The sequence below is a fragment of the Trachinotus anak genome, unplaced genomic scaffold, assembly GCF_046630095.1.
Source record: "Trachinotus anak isolate AG129_WGS33_773 ecotype Australia unplaced genomic scaffold, CSIRO_AGI_Tana_v1 ptg000025l, whole genome shotgun sequence".
Taxonomy (NCBI): Eukaryota; Metazoa; Chordata; class Actinopteri; order Carangiformes; family Carangidae; genus Trachinotus; species Trachinotus anak.
This window is the reverse complement of record NW_027273876.1, coordinates 7,834,486-7,861,432: the sequence shown is the minus strand read 5'-3', so window position 1 is coordinate 7,861,432 and position 26,947 is coordinate 7,834,486. Positions and strand designations below refer to the sequence as shown.

Here is a 26,947-nt window from a genome sequence, read left to right as displayed (position 1 = left end):
TCTGTAAGGACTGCAGGGCTTTCGCAGATGAAATCCAATTAACATTCAGTAAAAAGGCCCGGCAGGGATTCACTTTCTAACCAGGAAATCCTCAACCCCCCTGCGTAGCCTTGCTGCGCTGTAATTACACCTTTGTCATGGGAAAAACACACAAATACAGTTTGGTTCTTCAATACATCTATGAATAACAGTCAAGGAAGCAAACACTGAGGTCTGAACATAACTCATTTGATTGTGCCTTTCTTTCACAGTCCTCTCCAACATCCAGGAAAAGAAACCGTTGCATTGTGTGCTGCCACGCTAACAGCGACAGCTCCATAACAAGTCCAGTGCATGGCAGAGCCTAGAGGTCCACTCTGACCAACGCTTCTCTGAAAAGCACTAAAGGCACATGCAGACAGCTCCCCCCTCTCTATGGATACACACACACACACACACACAGTCAACCCGTGACATGTGACAGGCCCGCGCCTCCAGTCTCTCTGCTGTGCTATTCCCCACCGTCCACTGTCGCAGACACCTCACATACATGCAGCAAACAACATATCAAGCTGTTTGATAGTTTTGAAGTTAACGTCAGCATTATGAAAACAATTCTCAGAGCCAGAGGTGACATATTCAAACTGCCAGTGGCTTAATGCTCAATTTAGAATGATATAAAACAGAAGAAGAAGGCAAATCCTCACATTTGAGAAGCTGGAGCCACCTGCTGTTTTGATTTTAGTGATTAATCTGACTGATCAATTAATTATTTCAGGGATACATCTACAAAATAAAAGCAGTTTCAAACTTACTTGCCTTGTTTTTCTACCAGATAACGACCGTCGGCATGTGTTGGAATCTAATCATATCCTGAAAACGATCGAGGCCACAAGCCAGTCTCCTTTGAAATGTGTGGGAGACATCTGTCTCTGGCACCTTTGAAACCCCAAGAGAGAAATCTGTCTGATGTGGTAACATGCCCAAAGTACCCTAATACCAACACACATGCACTCATCTATACATCTAATTCTAACACACCCACCTCTGCAAGTCATGTTATACTTTAAAATATTCTTAAAGCAAAAATAAAACGTGTGGTTATTCCCTAATAAGCTTCCTGTAACACTTTGAAATCTTTGCCAGGGAACAGAATATATTTTTCTCTTTTTGAAAGTATGATTGGTCTTGTGCGGACACGAAACAGATGGTGTTATCTGCCTCATGGGTGGAAGGAGCAACAAGTGTGCAATTAAAGGCCTGAAGACATGCCTTCAGTTCAAAACAGATAAACTTGAGAAAGTAAAGCAATTCAGCCATATACCGTAAAATTAATATTTCAGACCGGGGGCCTTTGGATAGTTAAATTTGACCTTTGCAATCTTAATATACGGTAAAATTAAATCAGCAAACATACTCGACAGCTAATGAACAGTTCATGCAAATTTAAGTGGTCAGCAATATCTGAACCAAATTAACAGCATTTGCAAACACACTTAGAGCTAATCATCCCTCTGCAATTTCCTGTCCAACAGTTTTTGTTTTTTCACTAAACAAGCTGAGGTTATAGGTTTTATACAGAAAAAAAACATAGTGAATAAGAACTCAGGATTTTAAATAAGTTAAAATGAGAAATGGAGCAACACAAGTGGTCGTTAACTAGTACATTTTTCTCTCGTACATCCCTCAAGCGCTGCTTCTTCACAAGGTGTTGTGGCGATCAGGCTATTCCTTACGTTTGTGTGCGAGCAGCGATGGCCTTGCTCCATCTTTCATTCAAGCTGAGTCAGTATCAATCACATGACACTCAAATGATAGATAGGCAATCTAATAACACTAGGAGCAAAAATAACTTCACTCACTCAATCCTTGACCTTACGGAGCGAGCAGTCAGTTTGGTTAAAAGCTACAGCTATCACATAAAAATGGATTTTTCTTTTGGATCAATTGCTGTGGAAACATTTGAACTAAAATGGCCATAGAAAGCTGTCAGTAATAAATAATTGCTGTTGTTATGGATTTATACACTGCCTCCGCCTCCTCTAGTGCAGGCCATATTTAAGAGAGCCTTTGACTGCAGGCTATTTAGACTGAATAAAAGACAATGCAAGCAGGTTTTCGGAGCAGTGTAGGAACTGCCTTTGGACGAGGAACCATCTCAGCATGTGTAGAACCGGAGGAGACACACAATTACCATCAAACGATGGCGACTATGCCACTGCTGAGGCTCCACACAGGACACAGAGGAAGCGGTGAAAAATTTAGGTCATGCCGAGTTCAAAAAAGCTTGCAAACACAGCAGTGTGAGTTGAGGACATTTACAGAGGACACAAGATTTTTTTTTTTTTTTTAAATTGTGATGGCACAAATTTGATTTAATGGAAAAGCAATGTTTAAGCTTCAAGAACACACAGCATGACGAGGCAAACATCCTGCCTGCAGAGGAACATGGTTCACTAGGAGTTTATTAAACTTGCTGATGGCTGGGAGAAAATATTGATGGGTGTGGCAGTAATTTGTTCCAAGATAACAATGATTATTGCAGTTTTGGACCCTGCAACTGTTTTTCCTTACCACCGCTTGACATTTGGCTTTATGTGCAGCTTCAGACTCAACGATACGCCCGGCTGACTGTGTCCCACTAGCCTAGCTAGCTGCTTTAACAAGATGCACCTGTGCTGAGGCTCGTGCCAGAAAAACATTTCTTAATAAATCCCTTTGAAAACTGAAAGTGCACAGATTAATTAGAGTAGGCAAGGAATATAACCACTTTAGAGTGAGCCCAAAAATGTCATTTTTAATTCTGAACAGGTGACTTCTGTAATAGCGTTGTAATACTGCAAAGGTTTTAAAATGAAAAAATACGTTGACTGCTTGAGGGATGTACTCATCCCTACCCAGATGTTAAATTATTGAGCATAATCAAACTTTTAAGCTTAGTTTTTTTTGTTTTTTTTATTTAGATGTTAGAAGTGAGAGTTTTTACATATCAACCATCTCTGCTGGTACCAATAGACGACCATGGCAATAATTCAGGACTAATGTTCCAAGATTAGAATCAAATGCAAATTAGCTGCATCCCACAAGTATCCTGATGCCCCAGGTGTATATGCAGCATCCTTTTTTTTTTCATAAAATAGGAATTTTATCATGGAAAGGACATAGCATGAATAATTAGCAAAAGAGAGCTCATGACAACGAATCCTATTTTTGTCTTATGTCCTCAGTCCAAACAAATGTAAGCTGCAGCTCCCAGGGTTTCATCAAACATATCAATATTCAACTGATAATGCCTTTAATCTGTGGCCAACAGAACCTTGCATAACTCCTCCAAACACAACAGGGAGTTTCAACTAATGATCAAAAATGACAAGGAAATATAAAGTAAATAGCTGATAATGAATTTAAATAGGCCTCCCCATTTATAATACAGCACCCTACATTATCAGAGTTGACCTTCTTGGATGGAAACAAAGCAAAAGTGGGAAAAATTATATGGCAACGTTGTTCCAGCTTCAAAAAGAATCTAATGATGAACTGTTTGATGCATGTTGTTTGATCTCTGGGGTCCATTGATAATTCATAGAATAGACTAAAGACAACTTGGCCATTACTGTAGTGCTATATGTGTATGATCACTCAGTTTAAATGTATGAGCACACTGTGCTGGTTAAATGGTCCTTGATCCCCTGTTTCTCCACATCAAAGTCAACTCAAAACCAAATTTGCCATTTGAGCCAGGAAGAAACGACAGCTCCACTTCCTTATTCATGCTTCAACACACTTTCTGGTTGCAGAAAATGCGTTTTACAAAACTAACTGGATTTCTCTTTGCTACACTTGAGGTATAGCATTGATCAATTGGGTTATTGTTCTGCGTACCTTCATTCATGAGTAATGGAATGTAAACACAAAGCTTCATTCTTCACTGGGGCACTAGCCAGGGATGACCCATTTCTCTTGTTTCATGGCTATTAAAAAAATCCCAAAAATGTCAATCAGATGGTGGTGCTAGAGGTCATGGGATCACTAAAGGTCTGTATGATTCATCTTCTGGGAAATATGAGTGTCTGTTCAGGAGAAGTTGCGATATTTGACTAAATAGGTAAATATTTAACCTGCTGATGCTGCTGGATGAAAAGTAGAGGGCTCACTGCCTAGCGCCACACCCCTAACATTGCTAAAAACAAAACAAGTTACCCTGTTAAAAGCAACATTTCAATCATGCATTGATAACTTAATTAATTGGCAAAAGTAAGCTGTTCAATACATGCCAACTGCATTATCTACTTAACTTCTCCCTTGCCATAGAGTGATTATGTTTAAAAGACTAAACACTGTTCGTGTTCATGACTTTATGACAGATGGTAGCAAAAAGGTCAAAGACACGCATGAGGCTCACTGCAGAGGGCTCAATCCAGTAGCAAGCCCCTGTGTGTCTATGGTGGACCCCCTTGAGAGAGACGCCACCAAAGGCTTTTTTTGAACTCAGCAAGCTACAAAGAGAGACCCCCTACTTAAGGTCCTGATTCCATGAAGGCAGACAGCACCAAGCTTAGAGACGCCCACACCTCATTCATTCATTCATTCATTTACAGGCTCCCAGGAGTCCATTCAGCACCGTGCGCTCTGGGGACAAAACCAATTTAACACTCAACTAAAAAAATATTTTGTCAATAAACTCCTGCTGACTGGGTAATCTGTAAAGTGACAGATAACAGCTCATTAAGCATGTAACTAGATAATTACACAGAGAAAAAGTCAACACACACATCACTGAAATACTAAGCAAACAGTAAACGGGAAAAGGCTAGAAACACTAAATCACTATCAAACAGGGTGCTACATTTTATTTCATATGGTATTTATGTACATATCAACCTTTTAATGTTGTGAACCCAGTGTCACATATGTCAAATTGTGTGCCAAGAATATTTTACAAGACTACAAATACCACAAAATATGTATGTTGCTTGAAAATGTGTCAAATGCCATCAAACCTGAATACACAGTGTCAAAGGTGAAACCCTTGAGACCTCCGTCAAGCAGCTTCTTCTTGATGCAAATGGCGCTGTGTTTTGTCCAACAGACAGAAATCACACGGGAGCCCCACTGCCTGACTCTCGCCTCTGACTGGATGTTCTATGATCTACTCTTTACTTAATGAGGTGTCATGTACGGTTTATATAAAAGGTATGACCTTATTAAACTGTGAGTGAAAGGGTGAAGCAATAGCTCGGGAAAGATAAATGGCAAGGCTGTATGGAAACTCATTTAGCCTGTAACATTCATGGGACAAGAGACCATCATACTGATTGTTCAGAGATGTATTACTGACATTTGTTGCTCCATTCAAACAGAATAAAATACATGCAATTTTAAAATTTAGGATATGACATTAACTTAAAACTGATCCATTTTTTATTAAGGTGGTTTGAAAAACAAAATGTGTCAGAAAAATCCCACAATTTTTATTCATATTTAACAAATATTAGTAACAGATTTAATCTGAAATCAGTTGTAAAATACAGAAACAAACAAATTTAATTAATATTCTAAGTGCAACTGGGTTCTTTGGAATGGTTTTCACACACACAACAAAGAACCCACAGAAATGTCTTCATAGACCCATCAGCGTAACTAGAATTTTGCTATAAATGCAGAAGATATTACTTCACAAAGAGCCAGGCTGCTTTCAAAATCAAACCGTTTTCCGTAGACCACTTCAAGCTTCCCAAACCCCGATCTTGTTATTCTTTTCCTTTAACTTGATTTCTGACAGCCAATTCAATTAGGCTGGATATGTGTGGGTGTAAAAAAAGGCTACATGACAAACTCTGAAGATGGATGGCAACCTTTGCCTCACCATTAAAATCACAATTGCGTCATATTGAAGCTCCGTCCATTGGCGTATTACCAGCAGTAGCAAAATGAACACAGCTTGGACTGCAGCGACAGACAGGGTCGTTAACTAATCGCCTCCTGCAAGTCCGTTGTTTTTGAAAAGGATGTGCGTGCCAGATTTTCACTTTCGGCTGCCAGTGGTGAAGACCACATTTGGTACTGCTAATTTAAAGTTTGTCTAACAAAAACATTAAGATAAAAAATTAATCTAAAGGCAGACTGAGAATATTTTAATCCAGTAAGTGTTTTGCTTTCTGAAGTTAAGGCACAGTGACTCATCAGCCACCTGACCTTAGCGGCAGTCTGTGGGGACATGTTGTCTGGCCGAGCGCCTGTCGGATTCATTGGGCACTGGGGAGGAGCTGACCTGCTGGTAGATGAAGGAGTAGAGGCTGACGTCAGGGCGCCGACTGAGGCAGCTCCTGCACACTGAGCTGTAGTACTGCCCCAAGAGATCATGCACCTCCCCTGTAACGGAGACAAGGAGATGTTAATGTTGTCTAGCCTCCACAGTGGACTGATACCACAGCAAGGAAAATGTAGACAAGTTCTCAACATCCAGAATAAGCTATATCATTGTGTCTTGAGTTTACATCAATTACAATAAAATCCTAAAAAGTCTTTATTCCATATATATAACAAAAAGAACTAATCATAGTATTAATTCATGCACCACACTGTTGGAAGTGCAATCACTAAAAATCACAAATAAGAAAGGCGCAGCTGCATCTAAACAAGAAGCAGGCTGGATGGTTGTTTGCCTTACCGACAGTGATGTTCCTCTGAGTGAGGAAAGAGTGCATGTTGTGGACATCTGTCATGAGCTGGCTGTCACCAAAGGTGAAATAGGCTACATCTCGGCCCGCCTCAGCAGCTGCCAGCATCTGGAGCAGAGCTGGAGGAGAAGAAGCCTGTGTTAAACCTGACACAAAATCTGTTTCAATGCAGCAGAAGGATTGGCCTTTACTACATTGCAACATGGCTTCTTCAAATTTGTTCACATGCTTTAATCTTCCTACTTGTGAAAACACAGCAAAGGTTAAATAAACAGAGGTTTGAGGTGTCATCTAGTAGCTGATGTTACAATTAAAAGTGAGCGGCACTAGCCTCTGTGGCATGTACAGTAAAAGGTAAATAATCGGGGGAATAGGTCTCACCCCTACTGAGAACTCGGGATTAGTTACAAAGGGAGGCCAGGTCTGGCCCTGGAGAGCTGTGAATATTTTAACAGACTGGAAATGCGTCTGCTGATTAATGAAGGTTGGGACAGTGGCAAGTTAATGAGGAAAACTGAATCAACATTTTCAGAAAAGGGCTGAACTGAATATGTCTGCACTTCAGCAGTTTCTCTCCTCTGTTCTGTTACAACTACTTTCTTCAAAAATGATCTGACAATTAAAAAAATAAGTGGTTATGTGAGGTCACAGAAGGTAAACGCAGGAGGAGAGTGGCATCTGAATTACAAAGCTCTTCCCGGGAGGCATGTCATTAAGCAGACAGTAGGTGATTGTGTCTATGGAGGGCTGTACCTTGCTTCAGCTAATTAACAAATATGCATGGATGTGTATAGCTTGCCAACACAGGGGCGCTAAGTCAGGTAAAATAATGAAGAGCGGAGCTGCTACTGCAAGCGCTTAGCATAAACTCTCCTTAAGCTCCCTGCTCAATGACAGTGATACAAGGCTCAGACGAAGTGCTGTAACGGATTGATGGACTCGAGCAGCCGATCAATTTCACTATTAATGAAACATATTAACTTTGTCAGTTGATCAATAGAAGGAAGGCGACGAATAGGCCTTAAGTAAATGAACGCATTCCTGGAAGACAAATGGATGCCCACACTGATCTGCTGGAGCCTTTCAAACTGAAATGTATTCTGTTATAACCGGGAAGAGAGTCCGCTTAGACTGCCAAGCGCGCAAACATGATCCGAGCACTTTTCTCCACAAGATCTGCTGACGGCAGTTTTACGTCAGTGATTACCTTTAAGACGTGTGTCACCTCCAAAAACCCCACAGCCCCAGTTCCCTGTTGCCACTGCCGCAAGGTTTTGGCTTTGTTCCTCAGGGCGAGCAAAGCCACAGTAGGCCTAAATGACGAGGCAGCAGATTAGGAAAGGAAATGTAAACACAAAGAAAAACAGAATTTGGATATAATAGGACAAGAGTTCTGTAGCAGACACAATGCACATAAGATCAAGGAGATAAAAAGGCTACCACCTATGAATCTTCATCATTATGTAGTGTCGCTGTTACTTAAAGGAAAAGCACTGCACTATGATTTTTAGCAAAAAGCAGCATGCATGCTGTAAACACTACATTTTGGTGGAATTTTCGAGGCTTTATATGTTATGTTTAGAACTTGGACACTCTAAATAAAAATAAATATAATGCACTAGGTTGCAAATAGAGAATATTTCAGGCACTGACATTACCTCACAATAAGCACCCTTCTGTTATCAAAATTGTGAATGAACCTGATTTTCTTGGGGTGACATTACATCAAACTGTCGGCCACATGAGGCCATGCCATTAAAGTGAGTGGGGAATGATATGTCATTTGGTACAAAAAAGCCAGAATCAGCTCTGACGAGCCTCAGGTCTTAGGATCACCCCACTGTTCCAGATCACTGGTATGTTTCATGGGAACCAGGCCTACAGAACGTCTCCACACCGTCAGATGTAAATGGAATATATAGAAAGCAAGCAACAAAGTAATTCCATTTGCCTCCAGGCCTGTGCTCGACATATTGCTCATTGAGTGAACACACAGGTTGATTGGCCTGACAAAACATACATTTTTAACATTGTGTCATTGGGCAACCTCACACCTCTTTCCTCAGTTTCACTGCAACTAGTGGGAAATTGGCGTGAGTTTTACATATTAGTAATTGCACATTACGGACAAGATCCATGTGCATGTACAAGAGCATTTCATATGTCAAGTGGGTTATATGTCACATATGTCAAAATAATTTCTAACAGTAGCACATCTGAAGGGACTCTGGACATTAGTTTTCACACTGCAGATGAAGTCAGTTGTGAAACTGAATTGTAAGAGCACATCCTCTCCCTGACCAGTCATAAATTCTTCCTGTGAAAGGGCAGATATGACAGTTAGCTAAACAATATTCGAAACAGGATTGATCTTCTTGTTGGTGCATTCTTCACACCCCTGTCAGAGCTGTCAAACTCCTCCATGCTCTCTGACAGCAGACTTGACAACATTAACATCTTGATTTTCTATTACGAATGAGCGTCTTTGACTGGGAAGACACCACATACAGAGGGATTCCTATTTTTAAAAAATCTGTGATGTAAATTTTATAATTGTGATTTATCGCCCTGAGGTCAATTACATTGATTAAAATTCATTCTGGGCCTAATGGACAGTGTAATGAATAAGATTAAGCTTATTCTCAACATAAATGACAATGCATCAATCTGTATTAGACACATATGACACTTCTATAATTCAAATATTTACCCTGAGAAAAGTGAACATGAGTCAGTGTCATCTCAGCTGACATTTGTGAAGAGACAGTTTTCCGATTATCCAAATGGATTCACATTGAAACAAATAAATCTGTGCAAACCAAGCATGAAGTGAAATGCCAAATAAAGTTAAAACATCACATTACTGTAGCCATACACTGTTAAAGAAACATGAATATGGGGGATGAAAGCGTAACACCAAAGAGCAGTGGTAGATTTCCCCCAACACTTCCACTGCCATAAATTATACGAACTTCATTTGTCTACAAAAGAAAAAAAAACTCACCATACACTTAGTAATACCTGTTTTCCAGTGAGCTGGCAAGTTTTGTTTTGGATGTCAGACACCCAAGCACAAGGGCAAGAGGCATAGCCCAGTAATCATGTTTTGTGTCATGCAGACTAAAGAAGCCAAACAGACAAACAAGAGAAAGAAACAAAATCGCTCAAAAAAAAAAAATTAAGATTAATGGAAAAATACAAGATTACCTTGTTAAGTTCCCGGTTGATTTTCTCAGGCTTAAACTGTTCGAGAAAGTTCCTGAACTGCAGCGCATCAATGGCCACAATCTCTGTGCATCTTCTCTGCCAGCCATCTCTGAAACAAATCAGAAAGATAATTTTGCAGTGTTTTACGTAAAACAGATCATCTGGGTTTCAGGTGATATGGGGCAATAATTTCTTGTAGCTACATCCATGTCAGAAAAAGGAAGATAGACAAAAGAAAGTCATGAAACCTGACAAGGCATGCTTTGAGATATTAAAAGCCATATCTGAATTGAATGTAAGTTTAACATTTTTTTAAAAACAAAATTCACATGATACTGAAAACTTTAAATTATCGCCTTTGGACAATAAAAAGCCACAGAAAATACAGCCTCTTTGTGAGGCCATTTTAATGTAGCTTGTTAGGATGCTAGCATTTGCTAGTTAGGATTAAACACAAAGTAAATGTCATTAGTTTTTCCTTGGATTTGGTCATAACAGTAAGGTGAACCCGGCTGCTAGCGTGCCTAAAATGATTGTAGAAAAGGGGTGAAACATAGCATTAGGCTCCAACTTAAGCATTTTAAGTGCCATAAATACCTTGGAGTCGTGTCCTGGTTGCTGCCACCCCATTGGTAGGTCTGAGCATAGCCTGTGTATTTACTGTACTGCTGCGTACCTGGTAATAACAAACAGGTAAATTAGCCACACACCACTGCAAAGCATGAACATATTAATCTTGATTTTTAAATGTGGTTTAAAGAATAAAGAACACTTCCAGTTGTATATATCAAAGCTGAACAGGCAGGTGAGATTGAACTGTATTAACAGGCACATAAAATCCAATTAGCTACCAATGATGCTAAATGAAATAATGGTTAAAGGGAAATAACCAAAGGATTCGAATCAACATGTTTTTGGTTTGACAGAGATTTATAAACATATAATATGACTGCCACTGATACATTATTAGTGCTGGATACATTGCGCTAAAAAAACTGTGGCAAATATCATATTGTATAACTGATAACATGCTCTTAAATGTAGTCTTACACCAAACAACAATGTAAATATATTTAAAATTTCATAAAAAGAGTCAAATAAATAAACAGCAAAAACACAGTGAAAGGGAATTATTCTATAAACTAGAATAATATCAACATCCTACACAATACAAGTTGATTTAAATATTTAATCTAATAACAAAGGGTTTTCAGGGGGTGTGTCTGGAGTGATTCTGCCTGATGTGATCTGATGAAACAGGAGGAGCTGTCTTCTGACAAGAGGAAGGTCAAGTAATTAGCCCCCCCCCCACTAAAACGACACGACTGACCGCCAGCCCACAGGGGAACACTCAACACCTGTAAAAGGGGAACGGAAGGTGGGGAGGCAACCGCACAGTCAAACAAATGAGGCCACAAATGAACTTCCCATTCATTAGCGCTCATTAGAACCTTGGCTGTTGAGAGCACTTGCTGAGCTGCTTCATGCTGCAAAGTGAATAAACCAAGTGATTAGTAGTGGGGTCTTAGTCAGCAGGTAATAAGAGGCGCACATGGGGGGAGGGAATCTCTACAGCATGTTCCACTTGGCATTTCACTATAATCAGCCTCCCTCTCACTTTTTTTTACATTTAAAGTAAAAAGAAAAATTACTGCTGCAATAAGCAATAACACAATAGGATACTCAAGTACCTAATTCAGAACAACAGTAGCTCTAAAAGATACTACAGAAGTCATGGTGATCGTGAGACCAACGTCTCTACTCAAGTACAGACAAATGAGCAACTGAGGAGCATCAGTCCCACAGAAGCTTCTGGATTTTGAGACTTTACCCTGTTGACAAAAGACTATGAGAGGACACTGAGGGGCTGCAATGACAGTGTCACCTTTTTTACAATCATACAACTGGCCGCACACACACGTCAACCTCCACCCCCATGAGAGCTTATGGAACAACTGTATCTACATTAAACTCAGAGTTCTCGTGCAACTTGCACAATTTTTAGACCAATTTATGGATAAAACATTCTAGTGATGTTAGAAATCAAAAATAAAAATGTAAAGCATGTACATTTCACAATGAGATAATGCTACAGCCACCAAACTAGATGGCTCTGTGTTAACTATGCATGCATCTGACCTTTACTGGTTCCCCAAAAATATCAAACTCTATGATCGACCATATTTGCATTTGAAAGGAGTAACCTTCAGGAACAATATAAATTATGCTTTGGATTTTTTTTATGCAACCTATTTGTCATTTAAAAATGATTTGTTGTGGGAAGCAGATCAATCTTGGCCAGGGAAATACTTGTCTACCTATTAGAAATTCTTTACAAATAAAAAAAAAATTGCATAAAGATCAGTAGCTATGATTCCTGATGTTCCTGAAGGTTGTTCCATTCATGTGTAAATACATCAAAACAAAGTCTCTCAAAACTGTGGTTTTCCAGAGACTGTAAAAGGTCAGAAGCACCTCTTGTTTTACTTCTGTATTATTGTCAATATCTGCATATGAAGAAATATTGATCCCAGTGCTTCTCATTGTAAAATGCTATAAAACTATTGCCATAAAAGTTTTCAAATTAAAAAAAGAAAAAAAAACAGCTTCAAGTCCACCATTGATTTCTCTGAAGACTATTTTCAAAAATGTAAAACCACTGTTCCTGCTGGTAGATAAGACAACAAGATTTTGTGCAGCGTTAAGGGAAACATCCCTACGCCACAATCTCCTGCTCGCACCGCATTTTCTGGTCAGTAGGGCCATCAATGAATCATATGACTTCTCCTTGATGCTATTTATACATTTGACCGCCCCAACAGCAGCCAGATACGTAGCAATCAAGGAAAATTCAATTAGGCCTGGGCACTTTTGCAAATTTCAGTGCAGAAGTAAGATCCATTAGCTTCCCTACCGTATGCCAAAACATATCACAGGGGAATATGATTTACCACATGACCACAATGCAGCAAAGACTTGGACTTTTACAACGGGGGGGGACAAGAGATACGGGCAGGGTTTAATAAAGATGATGGAATGGAAGAGTCCATTAGCGGAGCAGGTCTTGGGCAGGTCTTCCAGCTATAATTAATTCTAGGCCCCAGTAATAAAGTTAAGTGGTATAAGTGGAGGCGAGGGAGAGATGGTTGGCTAGAAGTCTGAAGGTGACTCCACTGATGCAAGAAGATCTGATACAGTGGTATGACTGTTGATCAGGAGGGCGGAGGCTCTGTTGCCTTACTTCCTGTTCTAGCCCAACCCACTTGTTATGCAAGGATAAGGATATTCATCTATTTAGATTACAATATTTATAACAGTGGTTCAAGTCATGGACTTGAATGACATGACATAACATAACCATATAATGGGAAACTGGGAATCCAGATTGTTATCAACCTAGGACAAAGAGCTAAGTAACCTAACCTGAGGGCAGCTGGAACAAGCTATAAACAGACAATGGGCATACTGTATTATCACCTTATAAAGCTGTGAAGCTGAAATGGTGAACTTGTTACCAAACAGTTTCTTATTTACACATGTAGCAAATATGGAGGAATATTAGCATCCATTTGGAGTCCTGTCTTTGGTCATCTGGTTTGTGTAAGTCCAGTGTTCACTCTCCTTTTTCCACTAGCTCCTGAGGGACATATCAGGAGTTAGTGACCAATTAGCAGATGACATCTTTAGCTCATTGCTGACTTTGTTTATCTGCCATTTGGTACTGTATACGTAATGTACAATTTGTCCAAGCTTTTTTCACTTAAAACCATCTCCTTGTGTATGGACACAAGAAGACATGCAGTAAAACCAAAACAATGAACTTAAAGAGGCTTAAACACTCTGTAAAGCTGAGGGGACCTGTAGATGTAGATATAAGGAAACCTTACAGTCTTTGATCCATTGTTAGCAAAAAATACTGATGAAAACTGCTTTAGGGCAACACCTGTCCACAATGAGCTGTTAAGGTGTTAAGTGTATTTATATAGCCCCAAAATAATTAGTTAGATTTTTTTACTTTGCTGTATCAGAGCTTTGGACTTAAATGCACTCTAACAGCTGCAAGGCAACAAGCTATCATTTTCTCTTACAGATACACTGAATACATGCCAGCTGTAACATATATTCAGACATGGCATAATTATGAAGGGCTCATTAATTCTGTTTAAACAGACAAAGTCAAGAGTTTTAGCAACCCGGCAGTAAAATCCACACATTACTAATTTAAAGGATTTTTATTAAAGTAGAATGACAAGTGGATTTGTGCGGGACTCCTTCAATTTTGACAAGCTACTGCTATATTATATTACACTGGTTTCATGGCTTCTTCATCTAATGTAATCAAGTAGCCACAATAGTACAGACAAAAAAAAAAAAAGAATAAAAACAGACAGGTGTCATCAGCCTCCTGCTGTGACTCCTCAAGGCTAGACCTTGTTAGAGCGTCTGCTGGCCTCTCCCAACCTTGTCTGTTGCAACCACTCAATACTGAAGTACAATCAGTGGGAGTTACTCAACAGAAAGACCCAGCAGTGCAATCAGGACAGCCCAATATCCAGCTACCGACTGATGAAACTCAGCCAATCAAAAAACAGGAAACGTGACAAAGACAGATACAGAAAACAGGGCAATTGCCACAAACATCCTTTTGCCTCTTGCTGAGCCAGGATGGGGTAAATTGAAGGTTTGTGATGTGTACTTCATGCTGTGTGTGACTAGAAACATTTACTATGTTTCTTCTGTCAAATTATAGGTCAAGCATGAGAAAAGTAAACCCAGGGCATTATTGATCATATCTGGATCAACGGACTAAACCATGAATAATTGAAGAATAGGACTCCTTCAGCAGAAATTATGGTTTAACAAGGTGTGGCAGAAAGTTTGATCACTGACCTGTGATGATCAAACATTCGTTATGATCCAAGGCTTCAGTGAAGAGGCGAGAAACAATGAGCTCGGGATTGATCAGAAAACGGATTTCCTCTTGAACCAGACCAGAGCTGGTGACTCCTCCTCCCACAAACTGATTGGCAAAATCCACCTGCAAATCAAGACAGATGAGAATAGAAAAAAACATGCCTACGGATCTTTTCATACATGCATGTATTCTTATTCTCTAACATAATCACATGCATAATCTGAAATGAACTTAACATTTTCTTTGACTGTGAAATGTATACAGTAACTTCCCAAACTTGAGGAAAACACCTCATGAAGGGGTCTCAGCCCTTTTTCTTTTATTTGTGACAGAATCCCAGACAAGCTGATTGGGAAAGTTGCCTGAGGTACTCACATTACTCAGACCTTTGTCCCCCATGCCAAAATGAGCTCTCCCCAGGAGCAGTACTTCAGTGTGCTGCTGCCAGTAGCAAATATCACAACAAGAGTGCAGGCCTACAGTCCAAAGTAAACATCTCCCTCCAGTCATAACATGCTGCTAAATTGACTGCTGACTGATGCCTGTGATATCTTTTGCTGCTTGTGTTCTTTCAGGTTGGTGCACAGATCTTTGGGTGACACTGATGTACTCCTTTACTTTGGTCTGTTTATGATTCAAAAGAAAATACACATCTTTTCATTTCAGCTCAGACACAGACGTGGCAACTCATTGTTTTAGTCAGAAAGCAGCCATGTGGAACATACATATAATCCAATTTCAGGACTGACAGTTGTTGCTCACTGGTCTGTAGAAGAGCCCAGACCCACCCCATCACAACCTCGGGAAGAGGCTGCAAAGGGGTGAGCAGCAGATCTCCCCAAACTGGTCACTCAACTCTGGGACAACAAGCCAGACTCCAAAGTCTGCTTTGACAGGCTGTCAGCAGCAACCCCCACCCCCCCACCCTCCACCCAGAGCAGAGCATCCATCAATCCGGGCCGCAGTGTGCCCCGGAGCTGGTCATGTGTGCACATCAACTGTCAGCTTGTGGCAACTGGAGGCAAACAAAAGGTGAAAGGCAAAGCGGGCCATCCTGACACTGTACAGGAAGCATGGCCGACACTTTGAGCAGAGGAGGCTCAGAGGCCTCGACCCCAGTCCCAGCACACACTCCCTCCGACGTGTCACAGGCTCCCTCAAAGGCCTTTTCGGCAGTGGTAAGCAATCTGGGTGAAAGACTCCAGAATGAAGTGGCTCAGTGACTGACTACAGCTGGGAGAAAGGAGGAGAGGAACCAAGCACAAGGAGGAGTATCTCTCCAAGTAAAAACTATTATTTTGCAAATTAAAGTTCCTCTAAATCACACCATCATGTTGCTTTTTCACAAGTGAACACTACTGGGACATTTCTCTTCTGTATCTTACCTGAAGCATCCCACAACCATCATCCTCAATGGTTCCCTCACAAGTAATGTGGAGCTTTGTGAGCAGAGTCTGTGAGCTGAAACAAAGAATAAATTGTTTTCCAATTCTGAGATGACGGATCTTTAATTGCTTCCAAACAGCCTACTAGATTTATTCTACTGGCTTAAACAATTAACATACTCCTAATACTTCTAATAGTAACAATCATGTTTTCTTTAGTTCAATATACTACACCTTTTCCAATTAAGGGGTTTATCCAAACTCTTGCGTGTGAATGTTACAAGTCCAGCAGGCTCTGAAAAACAAAAAGGCAAGTAACAATGTCAAAGCTGTATCTTACTTTACATCAGTAAGAATGCATTACTGAAAAAAATAAAATTAAAATGAAATCCAAATACCTACTTTGCTCGGTGACACTTTTGAAATAGCACATCAGGGTTTTCAGCTTCTCAATCTTCTTTGAAGATGACCCTTCAAACAGCCTGAAGACAAAGAAAAATTGTGAATTTCATTAAATTCTTATTGAAATCATACTATATTTGATGGTCCTTTCATAAAAAATGAAAGCATTGTTTTTAAGCAAGCAAATTACACCTGGCATCACAGTAAACAACCAAGTTTTACACTCAAAAAGCTATAGCCAAGACCTGGAAAAATGACTCTCTGTACAACCAGTGCCATAGAGAAACAAGACCTCCACTTTAGCCATGTGAGTTCAGTCATGCTTTAACTTTTGATATGAATTAGTTCATCTCTCACTCAGCTTCTCTTTCAATCACTAGCCGATTATGTAGGAGCTCCTTCACTGTTACGACAATGGAGTTGCCCCAGGCTTGCCATCACAGAGTCACACTCATGTGCCACTTCACAGCACTCACATAAAAAAGGAACAGAGAGGGGAAACAGGGCTCCCTCCTTGGGGATACATTAAGAAGCCCTGGTCCCTTTTAAGGAACATCCTCAGGAGGCAAAAGGTCAGTCCACCGGAAAAGTAACACACAAGCGCCCACACACAAAGCTGCTGGTAGTGAGTTGCAGTTGGTGGGTTTGAATGAACTTTCAGCATTAAGCATCCACCATCTCCCTTTCGAGCAAATCTATAAAGAGCCCCACAGACTGCCTCACGAGCCACAATAAAGAGAAAGTAATTTCATGTGAGTGAAATGAAATAATGATAAAAGCTTGATGCACTGAGGACCCTCCAGGGGCTGAGAAACTCATTCATCGAAGTCCACTCCTGCATTCGTTTTTTTTTTGTTTTTTTTTTCGGGTCAATGTAGCCCCTTGAAACAATCGTACGCTGTGTAGCCCTCAGGGCAAACTGCCTTTGACATAAGCTAGCCACTAGCGAGAGCAGGCTTTTAGTAACATATCGCATTGCTTTGGGGAGTAAGGAATTAATACACAATTATATAACATCACTATACTCCCCACAGATGTGCAGAAAGCTATGATGTAACTCAGGAGAATGGTATAAGTGACTACAGTAGGTATGACAGCCGGGTTTCTGTATCATCAGCACAAGAAAACTCAGCTAATGGCACGTCATAGTAAAATAAAAAATAAAGTTTGCTGAATACTTTGAATAACAGAGCAAAAATAAAGTCTCAGTTGCCACAAAGTCTCAATTATCGCAATGCAAATAAGAAATCTGCACTGAGATAAAAGAACATCTGCAGATAAAAGCTTTGTTTTTACTTCCTTTACCTATCCTGTGAGCATTCTTGTGAAATGATAATGAAGAGAAGAAAAAAAAAAAAGATTTTGGACTCCAAAGAATGTAATTAAAAAGGAAGTAAAAAAATATGAACATTTCAAAGCATTTCAAATATGCCTCACACCAAATTGGTGATTCAGGACAAGTGTTGCCCTCAGGCTAAAAAGATGACACTTACTTTTCCTTTCAAATCACAGCAAAACCTTTATGTGAATGAAATACTGATGCGATTGAACTTTGTTTCAGTCCTCTGCAAAACAGCCAATGGCCTTCTCCATTGTCAAAGGCAGCCATCTGAGTCAATGTTAATCTAATTCCCGCCTCCATTTAGGTAATTACACTATGATGCCAACAGAGATGGGGGACATGACTGAGAAGTGATCTGCAGACTGATTTTGCATTACACGACCCAGACCCAGACGATCTCCTCAGTGAAAGTTTGCAGGGACTGAAAAAAATACACCCTTCTACCCTCCTGTCTGTCATATTTCACAATTTTGATAGAAAAGGTTGTGAGCTACACATGAAGAGAGACATTCATTATTATGGTAAAACTTACAAGACTTATAGAAAAAGAAATAATAACAAAAAGTGTGCAACAGAATCAATTAATAATATCGAATACATTAGTTAATATATAATAATTGACCAGATGTTAAAACAACGGTTGACTCCCATGTGATCCCTCTATTCAGTGTCTTCTTTACTGTCTGTACCCTTCTTGTCATTCAAACATTAACAGCGAACCATTTCAAAAGAATCTCAGTCTTGAACTTGCAGATGGATATAATAGATAGAATCTACCTCCTCATTTTGCATACATCAATTTTTGAGACAGAATGCCCAGCTGGTAAATAATGTTGTGACTCGAACTAAAGGTACACCAAAACATTTGGTTCAGGTAAGGAGAGTGGTTTAAAGGAAAGGTCTGCTCAGTGCCTAATAATAACACAATGAAAAAGCTCAGTGGTTTCTAAAAATGCCCCAATGAACAGTGACTGATGTGTGTTTGGAAGTCAGACTGATCACTGTCTCTGATCAATACACTCGTTATAAAATACTGTTTGCACATGTGTAATCAAAACTGGGTACAATGTAAATATTGCTTGCTTTAACATCCAGCCAGATGATAAAATGATCAGTTTGGAAACCATATACAGTAGTGCCACCTAGTTGTCACAGCAGTATCATTTACATTGTGTAACTTAAAGCATCATGACTCAAAGTCTCACATCCCTGAATTACCTGACGAAGTTGATGTCTGGGTAGTTGGAGTACTCAGACCTCCTGGAGTTGCGTCGTGGGAAGGTGCAGAAGAAGGCGTTGGCGAGCAGACATGCCACCTGCTCCTGAGACATAGTGATGGAGTGGTTCATGCCCCTCTTGAGGAGGGGTATCGGCTAAAGGAGGAACAGAAGTAGAACTGAGGAAGGTCAAAATCATTTGTTTTGTCAATTTGCCAAATGAAATACTGAAGCATGTTGAATAAATGCAATAATTTTAAAGCACTCCGCGCTTCTTGAATCAGCCATCATAATTACAATCAAGGTCCATTCATGCTCACATGTGATCCCTACTCCTAAAGGTTATGGATTTATAAATAAACAATGCATCTTGGCTACAAGCATGCATGGACCAAATGTTGGAAAATGACCTAACTAAAAACATGATTAATTCAATTAGCAAGTTATTTAGCATTTTTTTATGTTGTAGTAGGGCACAAATGTAAGAATCCATTCAGTTTCCTTTAATATCAATCTCTTCATCTCTCCACCTCAGACTGCATCTTTCAACAAGATCAACTGAATGTTCTACGTTACACATGTGTAGACTGAGGTTTAATTGTGATGGTCTCCAGCAGTTTGCCACATACATGCTTGAATAATATTTTAGCACAAATACGTTTGCTTTGGAAATGTCTTCACTTGTCTGGGCCACTTTCAGTGTTAATTAATCAAACTAAAAATAAATTTAACACAAAATTAAAATTAGACGATTGGCTGCTTAGCCAAATGAATACACAGAAACCTTTTTAATGAGACTTTTTCAGCTACATCTACATGCCAAAAAAACCAAAAGGAGAGTAAAACATCTGATAAATTACTATCAATTGCCAGGTGCCTTGACCTCACCATTTTTACTACCATTTCACAAGCTTATTTGTCCTGACGTGACCTTTGGAGTTAACCTGCAGCGGTGATCTATTGTGTCACAGACCAGTGAGTCTGTGTCCGTTGGTTAGTGATGGCTGTTACCTTGGTACAGAGCTCAGATGCTCTCAGTGCTAATTGCACCATGTCTGGCAGCAGGGAGCCAAACAGATGTTCAGCAGCATCAGGCTCCAGGACCTTGGAGAGAGCAAGAGATCTGTTTATGTTTGTTGTTTTGCCACAAAACTCAGCTGTGACATTATTAGCTGTCTGGGTTGAGTAGTTTGAGATGGACAGATATAATTAATGGCTCTGGTCCAAATCAAAATGTTGCGACTTTATGTACAATTTTACAGCGAAACATTTAATGAAAAATGGCAATACAGATCATCAACGAGCAATACCCTCCTTTGGAGAATTAGTAAAATTACATCACTGTGCATGCAGATGTATAACAGCTGTCAAAAAATGAAAAACTGTATAGCTGACTGTTATCTCATATTGGACCTTTAAAGGGGAACACGACAAGACATTGCTTTGTATTATTAAAATACATCCGGCTTTAGTTGGACAGCTCATCTACAATAATAATATCACCAGAACCAAATATTAAAGTAATATACCAATCATCCATGACTCCACAACACTGCCTAAGTGCACTAACATATCTTTGACAATATACCGTACTACCCATATTGGCTACAAAATGTCACAATGATCAATCACAAAGCAATTTCATCAAGGCTGCAGGACCACGCCAGCTGATTAAACAGTCTTCCTGGAATAGATGCAAATGACCAAGCGTTTGAAATAGAAAGGACAGTGTGTTCCCAGGACAAGGAGCCTTGACTGGTGATTTAGCCTAGAACATTTATATTATGGCAAAGGAAGCCTGACTAAACACTGTCATAAGTAATGACCTGGTTGACATCATAAACCGCTCCTATGGGCGTAATAAATGAAGGCAGTTGACAGAAAGACGGTGGATATAGCTGAGGCAGTATAAGCCGAGCTCTTTAAATCAGCAGAAGACAGTGCATCAAATCAACTGAACTAACTCTCTGTATGACTTGATACAGGTCTGTACATCACACCAAACTGACAAAGTAATCAAGCAAGGTGTCAGGGTGTGGGCAGTGAGAAACCAGAGCTCCCATGTAGATTTAACACAGCGCCTCACACTCCTGTTCCTATTCCCCACAGGTCTGAGCAATAAAGCAATCTGCTTGACTGCATCTGTGGACGTGTGACCATGTAAAAAATAAAACACTTGGCGTGCTCATAACCATAAATACAGCGCTGGCTTTGCTGGAGAAAGAGACATGAACGAAAGTGATGCTGTCCGTCAAACGGCTTTTCAGTTATTCATAAGATGTGATCGCTGAGATGAATATTCAATGAAGGTGCCCAGCCCGTCATTCTGTGCCATTCACGTCTACTTTTCTCTGACACTCAAAGCCGTCCTGCTGCAGCGTCTCCAATCCGGCATCTCGGAGGGGAAGTAACAAAGTAAAAAATGGGGCACTTTACATTGCATTGTTTGCCGTTTCACCTTTTTACTTTGTTTTACTGTGTAGCACTGGAAATAAATCGAACATGCAGAATCCTGTGTAACTGGTGTTACACACCAACACTGTATTCTGTGGTCTAACTTCTGTCACTATATTATAAATACTATACGTGTAGCATGATTGCTACTGCCTCTTTAAGAAGGTTAAGAGGAACTGTTTGTAAACTTTGCAATAATATACAGTATAAATTAAGGAAATGTATTTTGTGTGAGCTACAATTACATACTGTATATGTGTCATTAAAAAGTTACTTGCAGGTATCTAACACGACACACAATTGTGACACTTCATTTCCACAATTGTACAGTCAAACATGCACCCACACAAGATATACACCGTTTCCTGAACCAGTCATCAATGATACCAACACATGGTCCTCATTTCAATCAACAAAACAGTGTGTGATCAAATGTTTAATGTAATTAGCTACATTTATTGGCACCTCACTTGAAACCCAACTCTATTTCAATATGTTTGATGGTACTTGACATTTTGCAGAATGACAAAAATCTTATTTTGCCATTCCAGGGGATCTGACACAACCCAAATCAAGCTCTGACAACAAAACTTGGCCTGTGGCTAAAGCCTCTTAACATGTTCAGATTTTATGAAATAAAAGTCCCATTCTAATATGATTTATGGCATACATACGGCACACAATTGATTCAACAGCATATGGCTCGAGTAAAGCGCTCTCTGGGATATAATGCCAGCCATTTTCATTTCTGACAAGTTACTAAATGTGACCTTTTGGCAAAAGATTAAATTATTTCTCTAGCCTCCCACTTTGCCTCTGAAGGGCTGCAACATTCTCCTGCGTGAAATCCATTACTGTTCTTGTGCAAAAATGACAGAAACTCATTTGACATACTGGCATTACATGTACTTTTTTCCTGAAATGTAAGATATCATAAAACCTGTGGCTAGTGTAGTCTAGATGATTGCATCTAGCACACAGTGGACAAGTACTCTGTCACGATAAGGAAAATAAAGCCTATTATTTGTCTATTCTTATAGGCTCAGGATTTCTTATATGAAATACTCATGTCCCATCTCTCCAAATGGAATATTCCTATCCCCGCCATGAGCCAGACAATAGTACAGCCCTCCCTGATTCTCTACACAGGATGACGCAGAGTGCATCCAGACATCAGATGATGGATGGCCTCCAAACGAGGCTGGAGAAGATACTGACAACTCTGAGCAATGATCAGTGAACTAACAGTGCTCTGGCCATCATGATGCAACTCAGGCCTGTTTCCCCCTTGGCCTGTAAAGAAAATGACTTAGCTGAAGACAGTAAAAAATAAAATAATATATATATATATATATATATATATCACACCTTTAAAATACAACCTCATAATGAGAGCCTCAGAGTTCCAAACAACCAAACAGCATGAGAAGGTAAAATATGTACAAATGAATCCCATTCAATTAACTGTGATTAAGTCTTATGAATTTCTAATGTATTTATGTATTTCTGAAAAAATCACAAGATATGTATGCACAAATAAATCAAATAAATAAAAACTATTTTTGACTCTTGCTCACTCTACATGACAAGGCTTATTACACTGTATGTACTGTTTGAATTCATGACTGAGTTTTTAAGCAGTTGAGAAACCATTCTGACAAAATGTCTACACAGTTGGGGTGACTAATTTCTGCACACGGTCATATGAAGATATCAGGCCCATCTATCGATACTGACTCACAATGCCACTTAAATACTGTTTACATTAAACTAAATCTAATCTGGTGTCAAATTAAACATTCATATCACTGCGCCCTGCACAAACTGAAGATCACAAACTAATGAGCCATCTGCACATAACCTGAGCTCTGTGAGAGGCAGCAACACTGGTTTATGAAGCCTTCTGCTGGGCACTGAAGTGTCATGATTGGACAGTTGATGTTTCATTAGTCTACAGTTCATCCTCACATCTTCAACATGTGCTCCCATCTGTGTTTACATGTCTGAATGCCAGTATTGATTTAATGACTCTTCCCAAGATGCTATTTTTAAAACCAACTGAAACTTCAGTCACTTCTGGGTTCAGTGAAATTCATGTGCAGATCAGCAAACATAGCAGATATTTATATTGCTTACCTTAGTGCAGTACAAATGTAATGCTGTGAAATCCCATTTCTGGGCATGTGAGGCACTGTATTTCAATACTGCATTCTGTAAGAAACAAATTCAATAATTAAAAATTGGTGTGAATCAACGTTTTTAATCAAAATGACCAAACATGTGCATTAAAACAAATTCTGAAAGGCCTTATGCCTCACAGTTTCTGGGCTCATGGTGCCATCTTGTGGCATAAACCGCTAACAGCAACTATAGTGCAGGGTGCATGAAGTGGAATAAATTAGGACTTTCCAATAAAAGGACACATGTGAAACTTGCCTTCAACTCCAGTGGACTTGAAAAGTTCTTGTTTAAAGTTTCCTTGATCAGCTCCCATCGACTCTTATTCTGCAGTTCTTCAGTTTCCTGTGGAAGCACAACTTTTGTTAGGTCTCTGCAGGGTGAATTCAGTTCAGCTTTAAAAATGCAAAAAATAATAGTGCTGCGTTGCTATGTTGTTATGCCAGTTCTTCCAGTGATTTCATTCATTTAATAAATATTGTGCCACAACATTTCTGTTCCACCATTTCACTGTGTTTCATTCATGCACATGAACATTATAACCTCTGCCTGGATGGATAAGCACCATAACTTTTAGAATCTCTTGACAGTATTACATGAAGTGATATTTTAATACTTTCAAACAACAATCAATACAATGAAATATCATAGTGCTCATCCCATCACCCTCACTGGTAGTAACAATTGTAACAACAATAAACAATTAGACAGTTACCTCATCTTTTACAGGAAACAGGTTACTACTGGAACAGGGCATCTTGACGTGGACATTGTCCCAGCTATCCTTAAACCTAGCAGGATATGGAACAGGAACTTTACCATTCTGAAGAAGGTCTGTCTGTCAATGGGAGTGGATTTTAAAAAATGGCATTAATACATGCAATATATTTGTGTGCAAACCAAATAGTTGTACTGACAATAAAATATACATTTGTGAGAAACTACAAGAAACTAAAAGCACATTATCAGATGTGATAATATGCCACTGTACAGCAACCTTAAATATGTTAATATTTTCGCCTGTAGCCATTCAATCTATAAAAGGTATGAATACAAGTTATGAATTGTTGACTGGAACACCAATTACCACAAGATGGCCAAAAACTACTCTTACTCTTTGCAGAAACCTGCAAAAATTTTGTTGACCAATGATATTAGTGTTTGTTCTACATGGGAGCGTAAGCACCTTAAGTGGTGTGAATAGTATTAAAAAGTAAGAACTGCTCAAACCCTTATCATCACAGTGTGCTGGCCAGGAACATCCTTCAGTGGAGGAAGCCGTCTGCCACATTCAGGCATTCTGTTAAGCTCACTGATTGGCGTCCCCAGCCATTTGACGTCAGGCTTGACATCAGCAGATGAGCTCTCCTTGTCTGCATCTCGCTTCTCTGGAGACTTATCTGGCCTGCCCCGTCTCACAGGTGGACGTGGTGACAAGGTCCCTGAAAAGAAATCTGTTATTTTGGTATTGTTTTTAACAGAGCCCTCTGAGCTTGCTGTGCATGTTTCCATTTCTTCTTTTTCAAATCCACCATCATTGTGGGACAGTTTCTGCAAAAGCCCACTCCCTGCAGAATCCTTGGAAGCTGCTGACACTGGATTTTCTTCTTCCAGGTCTTGTGGCGTCAAGGGTTGGGTTTCTTCATCCATGTCAGAGACCGTAGGTTTTTCAGAATTTTGGCAGTCCAGAGACTCAGCTGAAGTGCTTTGAAAGCCACTGTCATCTGTAATTTCTACCTCATCTTGGGTGCAGCACACTTCATCTGTATTTGGGTTTTTTCTCGGCTTAACCAACCACTGGTCAAGAGTATTTCTGAACTTCTGTTGCTGTCTGTGGCCGATCCTTTGATGAGAAATGTTTGCCTTCACACGTCGTAAACCACCTGCTTCAGTCTTTGGCTGTATATCCATCTTCATCCCTGTGTTGTTTTGCCTCTTTTCTTCATCTACTGTCTCATCATCTCTGCTCTTAGTACATAAAAATGGGCCTGAGGAATGAAAAAAAACACTTTTTTTATTTTATTTTTTTTTTTTTTTACAAAGGAGAGAGATAATAAAATAGAGACTATTATCTGATTATTACCAAATTACCTTGGAGAGAAGATGAAGGGGATGTTGGTGCATTGGTTCCAACTCTGAGTCTCTTTGCTAAAGGTTCAAAGTCTGCCAGTTCAGTCATTCTGAATAAAAAGAGAAAAACAACACATTAGACATTGTCCATATTATTTTGAGACAGAACTGCGTCTTGGCAGTTTAAGATTTAAAAATACAGCCTGTATACTCACAGTACCACTTGAGCTGACACCACCAGGGAAGTTTTTGTCCAGACGTTTCTTCTGGGCAGTCCTTTCTTCAATACTTGAGCAAATCTTAAAACATAATATGCAGCCATACATGACGCTCTTTATTTAAAGGAAGAACATAACGGTACTTTAGTCAGGGACGAAATTTTCCCGAGTAGTTAAATGTTGACAGACTACGTAACTTTAATAAGCGTTAGTACTCAGTGATATAGGGAAATGCTGACTTTAAACGATTGATAGCTAACCATTGCTTATTAGCTTACGTGCTAACTAGATTTGAACTACACCGGGTTGTTCAAACACCCGAAAAACAACCTGGTTGAGAATAGCACTTGTGCAGGTACTGTGTAGAGTGACAGCTTTCTAATACAGACAGCTTTATAGTACACAGGAGGAACAATTGTTGATCTCTGGTTAATGTTAAAACGCAAAACTATACTTTCTACTGTTGGCTAAAATTCAATGGTGCCGCTGTGTATCAAAACACTTCCGTGAAGCGAGTGACGTATCAACTTCTAAAATAACGCGATATCTCCAAAGCTCCTCTCGGTTTATCGCAGTAGTTTTTCAATAGTAAACGATGCTCACATTTCGATTTAGACACCGTCTAAAAAAAGCTGGATTTTATAATATATTTACTGTGTTTTTGTATGAACAATGCTGATAAATGGAGAAGCGACATATGGCCCGAAATCCACTCATTTGTGACCGTTAGAAGTAAAGCAAGTAGTCTTTAACAGTCAGTCAACACTTACAGAATAGGCTGAATTATCCTGTAACTGTCTGTGACGCCCTCTCGCAAATTGTTTGCAGTCCTGCCAATCCACATTTTGCTATTTGTTTGTTTTACCAAGCCTCCAACTTGGTATCTTACCTGTCCTAAGC

General features: G+C 39.6%; 1 protein-coding gene across 2 annotated transcripts; it reads right to left on the bottom strand.

Moving 5' to 3' along the window:
- Positions 1-4,814: 4,814 nt before the first annotated feature.
- Positions 4,815-26,929, bottom strand: LOC139609200 (poly(ADP-ribose) glycohydrolase-like). 2 transcript variants are annotated; one of them, XM_071463485.1, is made up of 19 exons: positions 26,818-26,929; positions 26,045-26,128; positions 25,851-25,939; positions 25,292-25,747; positions 24,990-25,201; positions 24,475-24,597; positions 24,018-24,104; positions 23,718-23,792; positions 20,139-20,231; positions 19,129-19,283; positions 16,569-16,648; positions 16,401-16,461; positions 16,167-16,242; positions 14,757-14,904; positions 10,464-10,542; positions 9,867-9,975; positions 7,867-7,972; positions 6,650-6,778; positions 4,815-6,351 (listed from the first exon to the last, which is right to left on the bottom strand). In XM_071463485.1, exons 1-19 carry the CDS (start codon positions 26,889-26,891, stop codon positions 6,176-6,178), a joined length of 2,412 nt encoding a protein of 803 aa, XP_071319586.1. In that variant the 5' UTR covers positions 26,892-26,929; the 3' UTR covers positions 4,815-6,175. The 2 variants fall into 2 exon arrangements, with proteins under 2 accessions (XP_071319586.1, XP_071319585.1); XM_071463484.1 differs by having other exon boundaries at positions 24,990-25,747; positions 26,818-26,928.
- Positions 26,930-26,947: the final 18 nt, after the last annotated feature.

Coding starts and splice junctions, on each gene's coding strand:
- LOC139609200 (XM_071463484.1), bottom strand. CDS start 26,891: ATGTGGATTGGCAGGACTGCAAACAATTTGCGAGAGGGCGTCACAGAC. Junction 19,284..20,138: donor CATCTGAGCTCTGTACCAAG/GTAACAGCCATC, acceptor TTCCTCCTTTAG/CCGATACCCCTCCTCAAGAG. Junction 7,973..9,866: donor TCAACCGGGAACTTAACAAG/GTAATCTTGTAT, acceptor CTCGTCATTTAG/GCCTACTGTGGCTTTGCTCG.